This window comes from Lontra canadensis, unplaced genomic scaffold, assembly GCF_010015895.1.
Source record: "Lontra canadensis isolate GAN:19392208 unplaced genomic scaffold, GSC_riverotter_1.0 scaffold39, whole genome shotgun sequence".
In the NCBI taxonomy this organism is placed as follows: domain Eukaryota; kingdom Metazoa; phylum Chordata; class Mammalia; order Carnivora; family Mustelidae; genus Lontra; species Lontra canadensis.
This window is the reverse complement of record NW_022631033.1, coordinates 2,989,112-3,006,125: the sequence shown is the minus strand read 5'-3', so window position 1 is coordinate 3,006,125 and position 17,014 is coordinate 2,989,112. Positions and strand designations below refer to the sequence as shown.

The 17,014-nt window shown below is 38.4% G+C and overlaps 1 protein-coding gene across 1 annotated transcript in view; it reads left to right on the top strand.

Moving 5' to 3' along the window:
- The window catches only part of CSMD1 (CUB and Sushi multiple domains 1), a 1,958,110-nt gene that overhangs the window by 1,712,303 nt on the left and 228,793 nt on the right, over window positions 1-17,014 (top strand). The window contains exons 31-33 of the mRNA XM_032869815.1: window positions 10,418-10,534; window positions 14,626-14,739; window positions 16,185-16,280. Coding sequence (XP_032725706.1) covers window positions 10,418-10,534; window positions 14,626-14,739; window positions 16,185-16,280 — 327 coding nt within the window. The remainder of the gene's footprint in view (window positions 1-10,417; window positions 10,535-14,625; window positions 14,740-16,184; window positions 16,281-17,014) is intronic.

The following is a 17,014-nucleotide window of genomic DNA, read 5'->3' as shown; positions in this document are numbered from 1 at the left end:
GAGCCGGGAGGAGAGGCAGAGGGAGAAGCACTCTGTGGAAGGAGGGAGCTCAGTGCGGGACTCGAACCCAGGACCCTGGGATCATGACCTGAGCCAAAGGCAGACGCTTCACCCACTGAGCCTCCCTGGTACCCCTCCACCGATCTATTTAATGAAAAATGCTAAACAGCTACATATTTAAGTTACTGCGTGAGTTTGTTTGGGAGATTGAATGACATAAAAGTCGCAGGTCCTTCTTGCTAAGTTGACTTAAAACTAGGAGAGGCTCCTGGGAGGTGAACATAGTGGCGGGCGCTGCAGGGTGCCCGCAGGAAGTGGGAAGGAGAGCCTCTAGTTGGAACACAGGAAGGGTATGGTGTGAGCTCAGGCCCCTGTCAGGGTCCTGCCCGTGAGGGCCCTGTGCCCCGTCCCTATCCTGCAAGAGGGCCTCAGGGACATGGGTGCGGAGCCCAGCTGGCCACCTTTTTCTGCCCCTCACACTGATAACCACCAGCCCTGTGGCTCCTGAAAGGCCTAGGAAATGCACACCACGGGCCAGAGTGCCAGGGATCATGGGCGGCCTGCAAGCTGCCCACCTGGGTCTTGAGGACCCTCATGGTTTGGGAAGGGGTTCTCAGGGTGGAGCTAGAGCCATGTCCCAGGGTTATCCATCTAGAGGCAGCCGAATCCTGGCTTCACTGTCCAGGGCTCAGAGGGCAAGAATTTCTACCTTACAGCATTGGGAAAATTGAATGGGGTATGCATAAGGCTCCCAAGCAAAGTAAATGCTCAACAAATAGAACATCTTGGTTCTTTATGTACATTTTGTTCTATATGTGCATTTTAATCTGTATGTAAACGGCACATATGATCATCTTCAGGTAACAAAAGGCAATGATCCCAGACTCACATCCAGTCGGCATGTGACTGTTGATAGTGTAATCCCATTATCTCCAATGCATTCACACACACTGAAATTCCCAGTAGATACACCCCATCCATGATGTACAAACACATTTAAAAAGATATAACTTCAGGTAAACGTTGTAGTATCTGTTTTCTTGTATTCCATTAAATAAATGATCTGTACCTCCCAGGTGTGTTCAAATCCCTCTCAGATATCTCAATAGAGATTCTATACAGGGACCAAAGGAAAAATAAGGAAGAAAGTGAGTTTTAGACTTTCTTAAATAATAATGTTGGAGGAATTAAATTTGAAACTTAAATACAATTTGAACTGATTGGGGAACGATAATAAATAGTTTAGCCATAGAATAAACATAAACAATGAAGTCACATCTGGACAATAGATATATAATCAAATTTTAGATTAGAAACTATTTCTTTTTCCATATTTGAAGACCTATAACATCAAGCACCGTTTCTATTTACCAGTCCTCAAAGTGCATAAAACATAAATTTTTATTAATGCTATTTATTTACATTTCAGTAAAACTCAATTCCCAAATCATTAAACCAGAAATTATGTCCCGCATAGTTTATTTTGGATCTGTCACGGAGAAAAGCACATTTCGTGCATGAATCAATAACTGAGGGTTTTTCAGAAGACTCACTAAATCAGGGCACTTCGGCTACATTTTAAACATTTCGATAGTTCATATATTATGGAGTGCAGTCAGTGCATTTTGGACTAGTTTGTTTTAAATGTCAGGTATTTTTTTTTTCTTGGCGATTCATCTGTTGCCTCCAATTTTTTCTTCACTGAAATTTACTATAAAGTCAGAACTGAAATGGAAACACCCTAGATCCCTTTCATGGGGCAGGGTGTTTGCTGTGTTATTTGTGGTTTGCATTCAACCTCATGGTATTTTGTTGCCTTTACTTGTGAGACATATATTCCAATTAACCAGAGGGAGGAGTATGTTTCTTGTGGCCATCTGTAATGATGCTGTTGCTACTCTATTCATTTGGGACATGATCTGTTTAATACATTGATTACCAAAGAGTAAGCATGTATCTATTTTTCTTTTATCACAGTATCATAATTTTTTTATTTATGGAAAAGCCCACACCCATATATTTCTTACATCAACACAGTCATACGGACAGAATAATTACTGAGAATGAAATGAAATTTCTCTACATTTTTTTAAAATATATTTTCTTTTCTTTCTTTCATTCATTCTTTCTTTCTAATAAATTATTTTTATTAACATATAATGTATTATTTGCTCCAAGGGACATGTCTGTGAATCATCAGATACACACTTCACAGCACTCACCATAGCATGTACCCTCCCCAATGTCCATCACCCACCCACCCTCTCCCTACCCCCAAGCCCCCAGCAACCCTCAGTTTATTTTGTGAGATTTAGAGTCTCTTATGGTTTTTCTCCTTCCGGTCCCATCTTGTTTCATTTTTTCCTTCCCTACCCCCCAAACCCCCTGCCCTGCCTCTCAACTTCCTCATATCAGGGAGATCATATGATAATTGTCTTTCTCCGATTGACTTATTTCACTCAGCATAATACCCTCTAGTTTCCATCCACATCACTGCAAATGACAAGATTTCGTTTCTTTTGATGGCTGCATAGTATTCCATTCTGTATATATACCACCTCTTCTTTATCCATTCATCTGTTGATGGACATCTGGGCTCTTTCCATAGTTTGGCTACTGTGGACATTGCTGCTATAAACATTCAGGTGCACATGCTCCTTTGGATCACTGTGTTTGTATCTTTAGGGTAAATACCCAGTAGTGAAATTTCTGGGTCAGAGGGTAGCTCTATTTTCAACTTTTTGAGGAACTTCCATGTTGTTTTCCAGAGTGGTTGCACCAGCTTGCATTCCCACCAACAGTGCAAGAGGGTTCCCCTTTCTCTGCATCCTCTCAAATATCTGACATTTCCTGACTTGTTAATTTTAGCCATTCTGACTGCTGTGAGGTGGTATCTCATTGTGGGTTTGATTTGTATTTCCCTGATGCCCAGTGATGTTGAGCACTTTTTCGTGTCTGTTGGCCATCTGGATGTCTTCTTTGCAGAAATGTCTGTTCATGTCCTCTGCCCATTTCTAAATTGGATTATTTTTTCTTTGGTTGTTGAGTTTGCTAAGTTCTTTATAGATTTTGGATACTAGCCCTTTATCTGATATGTCATTTGCAAATATCTTCTCCCATTCTGTCCGCTGTCTTTTCATTTTGTTCACTGTTTCCTTTGCTTTGCAAAAGCTTTTGATCTTGATGAAGCCCCAATAGTTCATTTTTGCCCTTGCTTCCCTTGTCTTTGGCGATGTTTCTAGAAAGAAGTTGCTGTGGCTGAGATCGAAGAGGTTGCTGCCTGTGTTCTCCTCAAGGATTTTGATGGATTCCTATCTCACATTGAGGTCTTTCAACCATTTTGAGTCTATTTTTGTGTGTGATGTAAGAAAATAGCCCAGTTTCATTTTTCTGCATGTGGCTGTCCAATTTTCCCAACACCATTTGTTGAAGAGACTGTCTTTTTCCATTGGACATTCTTTCCTGCTTTGTCGAAGATTAGTTGACCATAGAGTTGAGGGTCTATTTCTAGTCTCTCTATTGTGTTCTGTATATCTATGTGTCTGTTTTTGTGGCAGTACCATACTGTCTTGATGATGACAGCTTTGTAATAGAGCTTGAAGTCTGGAATTGTGATGCCACCAACTTTGGTGATCTTTTTCAACATTCCTCTAGCTATTTGGGGTCTTTTCTGGTTCCATATAAATTTTAAGATTGTTTGTTCCATTTCTTTGAAAAAAATCGATGGTATTTTGATAGGGATTGCATTAAATGTGTAGATTGCTTTAGGTAGCATAGACATTTTCACAATATTTGTTTTTCTAATCCATGAGCATGGAACATTTTTCCATTTCTTTGTGTCTTCCTCTATTTCTTTCATGAGTACTTTATAGTTTTCTGAGTACAGAAAACTATATATTCTTTGTCTCTTTGGTTAGGTTTATTCCCAGGTATCTTATGGTTTTGGGTGCAGTTGTAAATGGGATTGACTCCTTAATTTCTCTTTCTTTCTGTTTTGTTGTTGGTGTAGAGAAATGCAACTGATTTCTGTGCCTTGATTTTATATCCAGATACTTTACTGAATTGCATGAGTTCTAGCAGTTTTGGAGTGGAGTCTTTTGGGTTTTCCACATAGAGTATCATATCATCTGCAAAGAGTGAGAGTTTGACTTCTTCTTTGCTGATTCAGATGCCTTTTATTTATTTTTGTTGTTGTTGTCTGATTGCTGAGGCTAGGACTTCTAGTACTATGTTGAATAGCACTGGTGATAGTGGACATCCTGCTGTGTTCCTGACCTTAGGGAAATGCTCTCAATTTTTCCCCATTGAGAATGATACTTGCTTTGGGTTTTTCATAGATGGCTTTGATGATATTGAGGTATGTACATGCTATCCCTATACTTCGAAGAGTTTTGATCAAGAAAGAATGCTGTACTTTGTCAAATGCGTTTCAGCATCTATTGAGAGTATCAAATGGTTCCTGTTCTTTCTTTTATTAATGTTTTATAAGACATTGATTGGTTTACAGATGTGGAAACAACCTTGCAGCCCTGGAATAAATCCCACTTGGTGGTGGTGAATAATCCTTTTAAAGTACTGTTGGATCCTGTTGTTTAGCATTTTGATAAGAATTTTCATATCTGTGTTCATCAAGGATATTGGTCTGTAATTCTCCTTTTTGGTGGGATCTTTTTCTGGTTTTGGGATCAAAGCAATGCTGGCCTCATAAAATGAGTTTGGGAGTTTTCCTTCCATTTCTTTTTTTGGAACAGTTTCAGTACCAATTCAATTCAGTTTAATTCTTCTTTAAATTGTTGGTAGAATTCTCCTGGGAAGCTGTCTGGCCCAGGGTCTTATTTGTTGGGAGGTTTTTGATGACTGTTTCAATCTCCTTATCAGTTATGGGTCTGTTCAGTTTTCTATTTCTTCCTGGTTCAGTTTTGGTAGTTTATAAATCTCTAGGAATGCATCCATTTCTTCCAGATTGTCAAAATTGCTGGTGTATAATTACTCATAATATGTTGTTATAATTTTTTTTATTTCTTTGGTGTTGGTTGTGATCTCTCCTCTTTCATTCATGATTTTATTAATTTGAGTCCGTTCTCTTTTCTTTTTGAGATGTCTGGCCAGGGATTTATCAATTTTATTAATTCTTTCAAAGAACAAGCTCCTAGTTTCATTGATCTGTTCTACTGATTTTTTGGTTTTTATTTCATTGATTTCTGCTCTGATCTTTATGATTTCTCTTCTCCTCCTGGGTTTAGGCTTTCTTTGTTGTTCTTTCTCCATCTCCTTTAGGTGAAGGGATAGGTTGAGTACTTGAGACCTTTCTTATTTCTTTGAAAGGCTTGCATCAGTATATACTTTCCTCTCAGGACTGCCTTTGCTGTGTCCCAGAGATTTTGAATAGTTGTGTTTTCATTATCATTTGTTTCCATTAATTTTTTCAAATCTTCTTTAATTTCCTGGTTGACCCATTCATCCTTTAGTAAGATTCTCTTTAGCCTCCATGTATTTGAGTTCTTTCCATCTTTCCTCTTGTGATTGAGTTCTAGCTTCAGAGCATTGTGGTCTGAAAATATGCAGGGAATGATCCCAGTCTTTTGGTAGCAGTTGAGACCTGATTTGTGACCCAAGATGTGATCTATTTTGGACAATGTTCCATGTGCACTAGAGAAGAATGTGTATTCTGTTGCTTTGGGATGGAATGTTCTGAATATTTCTGATGTCTATCTGGTCCAATGTATCGTTTAAGGCCTTTATTTCCCTGTTAATCTTTTGCTTGGATGATCTATCTGTCCATTTCAGTGAGTGGGGGGTGCTAAAGTCCCCTACTATTATTATATCATTGTCAATATGTTTCTTAGATTTTGTTATTAATTGGTTTATATAATTGGCTGCTCTCATGTTAGTGGCATAGATATTTAAAATTGTTAGATCTTCTTGTTGGACAGACCCTTTGAGTATGATATAGTGTCCTTCCTCATCTCTTATTATAGTCTTTGGCTTAAAATCTAATTGTTCTGATATAAGGATTGCCACCCCAGCTTTCTTCTGATGTCCATTAGCATGGTATATTGTTTTCCATCCCCTCACTTTAACTTTGGGGGTGTCTTTAGGTCTAAAATAAGTTTCTTGTAGACAGCTTATTAATGGGTATTGTTGTTTTTTTTACCCATTCTGATACCCTGTGTCTTTTGATTGGGGCATTTAGCCCATTTACATTCAGGGTAACTATTGAAAGATATGAATTTAGTGCCATTGTATTGCCTGTAAGGTGACTGTTACTGTATATTGTCTCTGCTCCTTTCTGATCTACTACTTTTAGGCTCTCTCTTTGCTTAGAGGACCCCTTTCAGTATTTCCTGTAGGGCTGGTTTGGTGTTTGCAAATTCTTTAATTTTTGTTTATCCTGGAAGCTTTTAATCTTTCCTATTTTCAATGACAGCCTAGCTGGATATAGTATTCTTGGCTGCATGTTTTTCTCGTTTAGTGCTCTGAATATATCATGCCAGCTCTTTCTGGCCTGCCAGGTCTCTGTGGATAAGTCTGCTGCCAATCTAATATTTTTACCATTGTATGTTACAGACTTCTTCTCCCGGGCTGCTTTCAGGATTTTCTCTTTGTCACTAAGACTTGTAAATTTTACTATTAGGTGACGGGGTGTGGACCTATTTTTATTGATTTTGAGGGGGGTTCTCTGTGCCTCCTGGATTTTGATGTTTGTTCCATTTGCCGTATAGGGGAAATTCTCTACTATATTTTGCTTCAATATACCTTCTGCTCTCCTTTCTCCTTCTTCTTCTTCTGGAATCCCAATTATTCTAATATTGTTTCATCTTATGGTATCACTTATCTCTCAAATTCTCTCCTCTTGGTCCAGTAGTTGTTTGTCTCTCTTTTGCTCTGCTTCTTTACTCTCCATCATTTGGTCTTCTATATTGCTAATTCTCTCTTCTGCCTCATTTATCCTAGGAGTAAGACCCTCCATTTTTTATTGCATCTCATTAATAGCTTTTTTAAAATTTCAACTTGGTTAGATTTTAGTTCTTATATCTCCAGAAAGGGATTTTATTTCTCCAGAAAGGGTCTCTCTATTATCTTCCATGCTTTTTTCAAGCCCAGCTAATACCTTGAGAATCATTGTTCTGAACTCTAGTTCTGACATATAACCAATGTCCGTATTGATTAGGTCCCTAGCCTTTGGTACTGCCTCTTCTTTTTTTGTGTGTTGTTTTTCCACCTTGTCATTTTATCTAGATAAGAAATATATGAACAAGAGAATAAAATACTAAAAGGATGGCAAAACCCAGAAAAATGTACGCTAACCAAATCAGAGATCCATAACTGGGGGGAAGAAGAAAAGGGAAAAAAGAAATAAAAATTAAAAAGATAAAAATAAAAAAATTTATCTATCTATCATCTCTCTCTCTCTCTCTCTCTCTCTCTATATATATATATATATATATATATATGACTGGTGAATAGAATAGAGTCACCCACTTGATTTTGGGTATATTTTGGTTTCTTAGAAGAAATTACCTTCCAAAATTTTAAAGAAAGAAAAAAAATATATGTATATATATACAAAAATAAGGGTAAGCACGATGAAGGGATGGAATATGACTGTAAAGATGAAAATTTTTAAAAAATCCTAGAAAGGGAATGGATAAGTTAAGTTGGTTGGAAAAAGGAAAAAAAGAAAAAAGAGGAGGGAATGTGCTCAGGCTGGAGACTAGAACAAAGCCATGTGCTAGATTAGAGTATATTTTGATCTATTAGAAGAAATTGTATCCCAAATTTTTTAGAAAAAAAAAACCCTATATATATACAAAAAATGAGTTTAAATGCAATGAAGGGATAAAATATGACTATAACAATGAAGTTTTAAAAAGTTTTTTTTAGAAAGATATTGTTAAATAAACTAGTTAAGAATGCTGAAAGTGGAAAGAGGAAAAGTTTAAAAAATAGATGAAAATAGATAAAAATAGATAAAATGGATAAAAATAGATAAAAAATAAGAAAAAAATAAAATTATAAAGACATTTAACTCTACAGGACTAAAGGATCATGGGAAAAAAGCCATGAATTCTATGCTTTGCTTTCCCCAGTGGAGTTCCTCTCTTCTCCTCGATTAGTGAGCTCAGTCTTGGCTGGATGGTCTTGCTGAATTTCTTGGGGGTGGGCCTGTTTCAGTGATTCTCAGATGTCTTTGCCTGAGGTGGAATTGCACCGCTCTTGCCAGGGGCCATCCCCCCACTGCCACCCCATGGTCTATCTTCCCATAGCTTCCAATTCACCTCTCAGCATGTCCTACCTTCCAGAAAATGGTCCCTTTTCTGTTTCTAGAATTGCTGTTCTTCTTCTCTTCTATCTCCTGTTGAGTTTGACCAAATAGTTCAGAATGGTTTCATACCTATCTAGCTCAACTCCTGAGATACGATGTCGTTTTAATCTTCTACCCCTCTGCCATCTTGGCTCTCCTCCCTACATACATTTTTATCAATTTCACAAGTGTTGGATTGTGTTTGAAGTATACAGTTTGTGTGTTTATCTTTTGTGTCTGAGTAAGAACATGCAGGCATAATGCAATTTATCAAGGCAACACTGGACCTAAAATATTAGGTCAGTTTCCTTTCATTTTGTCTTTTTTGTTGTTGTTGTCTTCTATTACCATAAAATAATACTCTTTCATCTCTTGAGCAAAATAAATCTTTGTAGTTATTGTTTCACAAACTCATCAGACCGTGTCCTTGATAAGACAGAAGTCTGATAATTTGGGCATCCAGATGTTACCCCAGGGATGATTTACTTGAATTTTTTATTTATACCTGTGCTTAAAATTTGAAATGGATGAATTTTCTAGATGAAAAAAAGGGTATTTGCACAATTATCTGCTTGAATTTTATGTGGCTGAAAGATGATAAATTTCTATTTTTTATTGGTACTTGTTTTTTAAATTTTGAACTTTAAGCGTTTAAGGAAAAAAAAAATAGTCCTGAAATAATCCAATTACACTTATATGGATGAGGTGGAAAAAAAATTAATTGTTGTATCTAAACTAGTAGAATGAGTCACCAGCATTTCATGTAAAACTTGCAGCTTGGGAGTTTAACTTATAACCAGAAGTTGAAACAAAATGTTTCTATTTAGAATTGTAACAACACCAATGGAAATTCATTTAAATGATAAAACTATTCTGAATTAAGTCATCAGCTTGAAGACCACACTTAGTACAGTTAAATAAAATCTCTGGAAGCTGATCGCAAATAGATCAAAGCTACTGGATGCATAAGCGATTTTCCTTTTACACTTAAAATAAGATATTTAAAATAAGATATAAGTTTAGCATGCCATCGTAAGGTACAGCTTTGAAATCTCACAAATCACGAATGTTGTGCTTGGAAGTTAGGGTCAGTATATTCCCAGGAGCTTGAATCACTGTGGAGAATGCCCACCAATTAGGGCCCACATATCCTGATTAACATTTAAAAGAGTCAATATATTATCTTTTATTCCTGCCTTCTTTTAGTGCTTGAAAACCCTCATATCAAGAAGAATGAGTTGTAGAAATACAGACTTTGTCAAATGCTGAAAACCACTCCGACTTCAGGTCTAGGATGGTGTATCTGAGATGAGGTGGTCAGACAGCTGGGTGTCGTCCGTTCAGTGTCTCCCGTTCCTGGCGTGCTCCGCAGACCGAGATCTCTTCTTAAGTGAAAGAAGAGGGACTGGAGTAGAGGCAGTTTAATTAAAACACTGGAAATCATGAGACTGGGATTCAATTCAATGTCCGTTTTAAGATGCTTACAGAGATTTTTCTCAGCAAAAGCACTGCACAAGTGAAGAAAATCATCAGAAGGGAAATAAAGACACACAGACCCTGAGCTCTGCGAGTAACACCCCATCTTCTATCTGCCCAGACTTCCTAGTTAGGAATTAATTCGGTTTTAAGCCAAACTTACAGGAAAAGACTCTGGCACATTAGTATTCCTTCTGTTACTCTTGAACTGAACCCGTGAGACCAAAAGTTAAAGCAACAACCCAATGCTAAAAGCAAACATTATTTTTCCTAAGACCCATAGTAACATAAAATCAGTAGAAAACTGAAATCATCCTCGTAGGTCTGAAATTAACCTGATGACCGGGACAGGCCAAAAAATTCTGGTGAGTTTTCATAATTCAAGAATCTGTCTGTATCGAACTTGTTACTGGGTTAGAGCTGTTTTCATGATTATTTCAGTCCATCTGAGAGAGGTCCGAAAATCATCTTAGGTTGTCCTCCTAAGCTGAGTTCTCTTTATTCAAACCTGGAAACCCTCTGTGTTTCATTCTCCATCACGTGGGACAGCAAAGTTAAGTAGTCTCTTCACATTGCTACTTTGTTATGTTTTTGTAACAACGGTGGCCCATGACCTTTGCTTGATTCCACCTGCAGCTCCCTGCGGAGGCCAGTACACAGGATCCGAAGGGGTCGTTTTGTCGCCCAACTACCCTCATAATTACACAGCCGGCCAGATATGCCTCTACTCCATCACGGTGCCCAAGGAGTTCGGTAAGGTGGCTTTTCAGCGTTGTAGTCGTCATCCCGTGTCATATTGGTTTCATTGATGATTCTTCTGTCATTTTATAAGGAAGTATTTCAGCTCTCGATATAATAAAATAATACACAAGAAGATGAGTTGTATTACAGCAGCGGGTTTTCTGAAGGTACAGAGTATCCACTACAAGTCTTTTATCGATGTGATATAAAATGCTTAATGTTCTTCTAAGATCGTGATCCAGAATAATCAGAGAGAACACGATTGGCTTTGCTTCTACTTTTGCTAGAAAGCATTCCGCCGCCCCCCCCCCCCGCCCCGCCCAAGGAGGATCACCAAGAAAGATGGGCCAGGGGTACACTGTCTGTTAATTTGTACATACATTTTGTAATCAGATGATGGAAATCCCTGGATCACCAAAGTCACCTCTGAGTGATTGTGATGAAGAAATAGGCTGAGCCCCCATCTGGTTCCTTTGCACGTAATTTGTGATGGTCCCTCCTCATGCTTCCAATCTGAGCTGGCTTTCTGAAAGGCTTCATTTCTAGAAGGGCCTTCCTGGAGTGGGGGGTGGAGGTCTGCCCTCCTTCTACCCAAAGCTGGATTCCCGCACCTCCAATCTCACTCTTGACCACAGATATTTCTTATGATTTGAGTTATTTTCTGGAGTCAATGAGATAGAAGCTTTTATAGCTTCATATCCAAGGCTCCTTTTTTCCCTCCAATACTAAAATTTAAAACCATACATAGTTAAGGTGTTTTGTTCTTTAGAGTCAAAATAGCAGCCACCTACTCATAGATATAAAGCAAAACTACAAGAATTCTAAGGGTAGAATCTGTTTGAGGGAAAACATTTTAAAAAGTACAGTCATATGACAGGAAAGTTAATTGCTGGTTAAGAAAATGGCATGTGGGAGACCAATGGTTTCTGTGAATTTCTGTTATTTACAATGCACAGGTCTGCTCAAGCTAATGAAAACCTCTACCAGGTGCTGATGTCAGCCTTAGGTAGTTTAGATCACGGGCCCTTCATTAACTGTGTGATATACCTTGCTTGGTCTCTGAAGCCCCAGCACTAGTGTCCACCCTGGGCCATTTCTCAAGAGCGATGGGATTTTCAGGTGGGGCCTTTCTTGTAGCATCTTGCTTGGTTAAGAGGAGATGGTGTTCTGAACGTCAGCAATGACGGACGTGTTCCTGGAGACTGGGGCAGAGGGACCAGCTTCCCAAGGGCAAAGGGCAATTCACTTACTCTGAGAATGAATAGCACCTCCTACTCTCATTTAAGAAAGTGAAAGGGCTTCAGAATGTTCACTTTTGTTATAATAGACAGACAAGAAAACTTAGAATAATTCCTACTCCCCACTCTTTATGCCAGACCAATTCCTCTGATGTCACTTACTTGGTCCCAGTAAATCCATTTTTTCCACCTAAGTGCCCCACAGCAGCCTCCAATTACTTCCCGTGAATATTCCTCTTATTTCTGTTTGTAGATACATGACAGACTGTATTTGTCACAATGGAATATAGCAGCCAGAGTCTATGATTTTGGTTTGTTTCGAAGTTTATTGAATTGTCACAATTGTGATTTTTTTTAGCAGAAAAAAAAAATGGTCAAACCTCTATCCTAAATATTGAGCATTGTTTCCCAATCTGAAATGTGTAATGATATACATGTATCACATTGTATCCAGGCAGAAAATTTTAATTTGAAATTAAAATAGTTATACGAAGTATTTAATGAAAATCTATAGTGTCTTATATCTTGTATTTTCTACTCTTCCTTACTCTTTCCTGGGAAGTAAATTAATTCAATAATTAATTCAATAATTATCACAAGGGCCAAGGCGAATAAAATATAGTCTGTGCCTGTGAAATGCCCAGTTTTTAAATCCCTCGTCGGCTCATGGGGTGAATGTCGCTAGGTGGGAAGGGACACAAGTGCAGTGAGCATAGGCTCCAGTGGAAAGGACGTTTAAGGCAGGTCTTCACATACCCCAATCCTCTCTCTATTTTAACTCAAAAGCATCGCTGAAGTATCCTTTCTAAAACAAAGCTCTGATCATGGAAACACTGTGATCGACATTGTCACTCCCTTTTTTGCCCACAAGCAAACCCCATGTATTTGGGTGTGGACTGCCAAGCCCTGAAGTCTCAGGCTGCTGTGGCCTTTGCTGCCTGACTCCCTCCTCTCTCCCTTACTCTTGGAGCACCTGCCAAACCAGACCAATGACCACATTCCATGGTCCCCTGCAGAATCGGGGTCTGAATGGTCACGGGCTGAAAGGAGCGCCCCGCATGTCACTCGTACACATGAAGAGTTACAGTCCTCCTGCTTTAAGACCAGCGATGCTGCTGTCTCCCCAGCTGGACATGGACTCCCCCACAGCTGGAAACAGCTGCCCTGTGGCTCACGTCCTACAGCCCCATACTCATTCCTGTCACAGTCACGTCTAGCTGCAGTGTCCACAGTACTGAGCACTGGTCACTTGTGGCAGACATCTGCTCTTTGGGGCGGAACCAGTCAGGGGCCTAAACTCAGTCCCGGCAGCTCACCAAAGCAGCCTCAGGTCTACTAACTTGCAGAACCTGACTCTCTATTTGTTGTGGGAACACCGTACGTGTTGGCACACAGCCGGCCCGGAGCCTTGTTTCTAATCTCAGCCATCTTCAGATTCTGTTGTAAAGTGGATGCTTTCTAAATGTCTCTTAAAGTAATGATTAATTGGTGAATTAATTAAATCAAAGTTTCTTGAAATTATGGGCCTATGATTCACTTTTATACTATTGAAAAGACCCAAGCATCCTCCTCCAACATGATGAAGAATTGTTTTGGGGCACAGGAGGTTTGAACAAAGGCATTGTATAAGCCAGAACTGTGTGGAAATCATAACGTTCTCTTCCTCTTTCTAATTCTTTGTTTTAGACTATCTCATGCACAGGGAAAGTCCTCCTTGCTCTCATGCTTCCTTAATTGTTTCTCTCCAGGAAATTATAAAGGAATTATAAAATCTTAAAATACATGTATTTTAAAATACATGTGCATATATTTATTACCTGTTCAGTACATGTGATGCATATTATACATGTGTGTATATATGTAATGCACACCTGTAATAGGGTACATGGCATATGTAGAATACGTATATATGTAGAACACACACACACACACACACACACACACACAAGCTGTTACAGTTAGAGCCCCTCCGTTCTGCCAACACTTACATTAATTCCCTCATTAAACTCTGATATGTGTACCTGACATGCCCATATCCATTTTTTGCTCAAGATGATTTAGAATGATTCTAGTTTAAACCTTACATATAAATAAGAATCAGTTGGTCCTGGTTTATGTGCCAAATCACAAGAGTTTCTAAATGTTCTAAAGGCCCTATTGTCAATTTGAGTACAAAACAGTTTATGGAGTTTGAAGTAGTGAAATGCACAGTTGTGTTCTACTGGGAGGAGGTGTGTTCTTCTACTGATAGGGCCTATCAGAAAATAAAGTTGTGCAGTGGAATGACAATAAACAATTTCTGTAAAATGTTGTTGACTTGTGTATAAATGCAATGAGTTTGTAAGAATTCGGCCTTATAACAATCTTAAGTAAAGAATTTTAACTTCTTTTACAACTTGGCATGTTTTTAGTTTAATTTTTTGGGTTGATTTTAAAGCCTACAGATGTCTTGATCCCTGTCCCCACAAAATGCCATTAACTGCTCATAAATACGTGGCTGTTCTTCTACTATCCTAATATAATACTGAAAGGAATTAATATTAAGAATCAATTAATTTTCAATTAATTCAATTAATTTCAATTAATATTCAATTAATATTCAAAATATATGGGGAAGTATTATTAAGTATGAAGTCATCAAGAAGCAAAATAAAATTATTTAAGCAACTAAAATATCTTAGAAAAAGAGAAAACCCCCAAAAAAGAGAGAGAGAGAGAGAGAGAGAAAACCAGTTAATCATTTTCTACAGGATTCTTAAGATCATGATCTTTGGAGAAACCAATAAATAGGAGGGACAACCCCAATATCCATGTCTTTATTTGTGAGACAGCACAACATGCCAACCCTACCCCTTTATTTTGCAGTGGTGTTTGGACAATTTGCCTATTTCCAGACGGCACTGAACGATTTGGCAGAATTATTTGATGGAACACACCCGCAAGCCAGACTCCTCAGCTCACTCTCTGGGTCACATTCAGGTAAATAGTCAATGAATGTTGTCTTGAATTTTATTTAGACAGCTAGAATGAGTCATTTTGAACTTGTTGGTTTTTTTTTTTCTTTTTAATGAAAGAAGAATGCAATTCTCTTCGAGTTTTCTTGCTTGTTTAACAAAACCTTATTCCTGATGGAAAATTTCAACTGTATTTTATCCCACGTATAAAACCACTGACCGTTATCATTTTACTTATTAACATTGTAGAAAATATAATATCTGTCTCAATAACAAAGGCAAATATCAGGAAAAGAGGGGGTAATAAACTATCTTGTGTATTCTGTTTTCTCTTCTATGTCTCATGATCTTCCTGGAGATAAACAGTATCAACGTTTTGGTCAAAATCATTACCAGCCTTTAAATACACATGTCTAGGGAGGCCTCACACTCATACATGCCCATGAGTACATATGTGCACACATGGACATGAGCGTGTGTAATGTATGTGAGCATGGGAACGCATGTGGGTCTTCATGAAACATGCGATGTCGTTTCACAACTCAGTCTTTTTGCCAAACTCTTGCATAAAAGCAAAAATGGAGTCTTCCCCTACCAAAAAATATGAATATACACCAAAAACAATTAGTTTTAGTGCTGATTAGTATTCACGTGGTCAGTGCAGCCTAATCTACATAGCCCCTCGTGCACTTGGACCTTGTGCAAACCACACGGTTTCTACCGCTGGTGCGTTTTCATCGTTTACCAAAGCAAGGCACATCGGTGCATCACAAACTCTTGCCAACCAAGGTTAGGATTTGATTATTTCTGGTTTTCCCCTATTATTAACTGAGGGTCTTAAGATTATTATTTTCTGCCAACGTCCAATGATGCAATGTCTGGAAATGCATCAGAAGATACAGATTTAAAATATTAATACCTAGAGACAAATTCACCTCTGAAAAGCTAATGCCGTTCACCTGCCCTGTAACAGCATTTCAGAGAGACCATTCCTCTAGGGCAGGTGGACTTTAAAAGGCGGAAATATGTTTTTAGAACTTTTTGTTTATTCGTTTGTTTTGTTTTTGTTTTCTGAATGCTTTAGTATTTTTAAAATCAGCTTTGGGTTCAGATTTTCTTAGCTTTCTTATTTAAAAAAAATCCCAGCAAATCATTATCAAATATAGTTGATTCTGAGTCAGTGATAAGTCGGACTCTTTAGTTTCCCACCTTGTCCGCCGGCAGACCCGTCACCAGTGTCCGCTTCATGAGACGATGGCTAAAGCAACATTTGAACAGAATGAATGGATAAGGAAAGTTTTAAAATCTTGATAAATATGATATGTCTGAGTCCTGAATCCTAAGGGAAATTTCACAGAAGTCCAACAGTTACATGAGAAATTCCAAGTTAATAATTACTTCCAAAATACTGTCCCCAATGGTGCAGTGCCTCCCGTGGATCTCTTGTATGGTTTCTGATCTTTTCCTCAGGTGAAACATTACCTTTGGCGACATCAAATCAGATTCTCCTGCGATTCAGCGCCAAGAGCGGAGCGTCTGCCCGGGGCTTCCACTTCGTTTACCAAGGTAAAGTTCACCGGCGCGCTGCGGTCTTCCCCGGCGCTGTCCACGCTGTGCTCAGTTAAAGCACAAACGATATCTGCGTTGCGTTGTTTTGCTTTATATTTAGGAAATTGAGGGTATTTGTATATTTATACCCAAACGATTTATCAAGAACATCACAACTTTCCTTTTTGACACTGAAATAGGATATTGCTTCTACGAAGACCCTTAAACAGCTCGTTGCTCCGGCACCATCGGGGAACGTGCGGACCACCTCTCCTTTCACAGCTCCTCACATTGGCAAAGGGATTTCACATCCATCACAGTATTTCATGTAATTAGGCAAAGTGTTTCATGATGGTTTAGATTTTAGTAACTGCTTTAATAAAATACCTTTAAGCACATTGTACAATTCCAGACCTTCCTGTAAAAACTATTGAAAAGGCGACTTCACAAAATCATGCAAATCCCCAAATACTACCCACACACCCATCCCTCACTACCTATTTTATTTTGTTTGTGTTCTATTAACTTCTGACACTTTGAAACCTTTATATATTTTTTAAATTGGACAGTATTCAAAATGTCTAAGATTGTGCAAAGATTCTTTAAAAATGAGGATTTCCCCCATTTCTAGTTTACCTTTATTTTGCATGTTCATTACATTAACTTGAAAAAACATATGTAAACTATTTTTACACTTTCTGAAGACCAAAGCAGGCCTTTGGATGGTACTTGGAATTGCTGTGTAGCTTGTG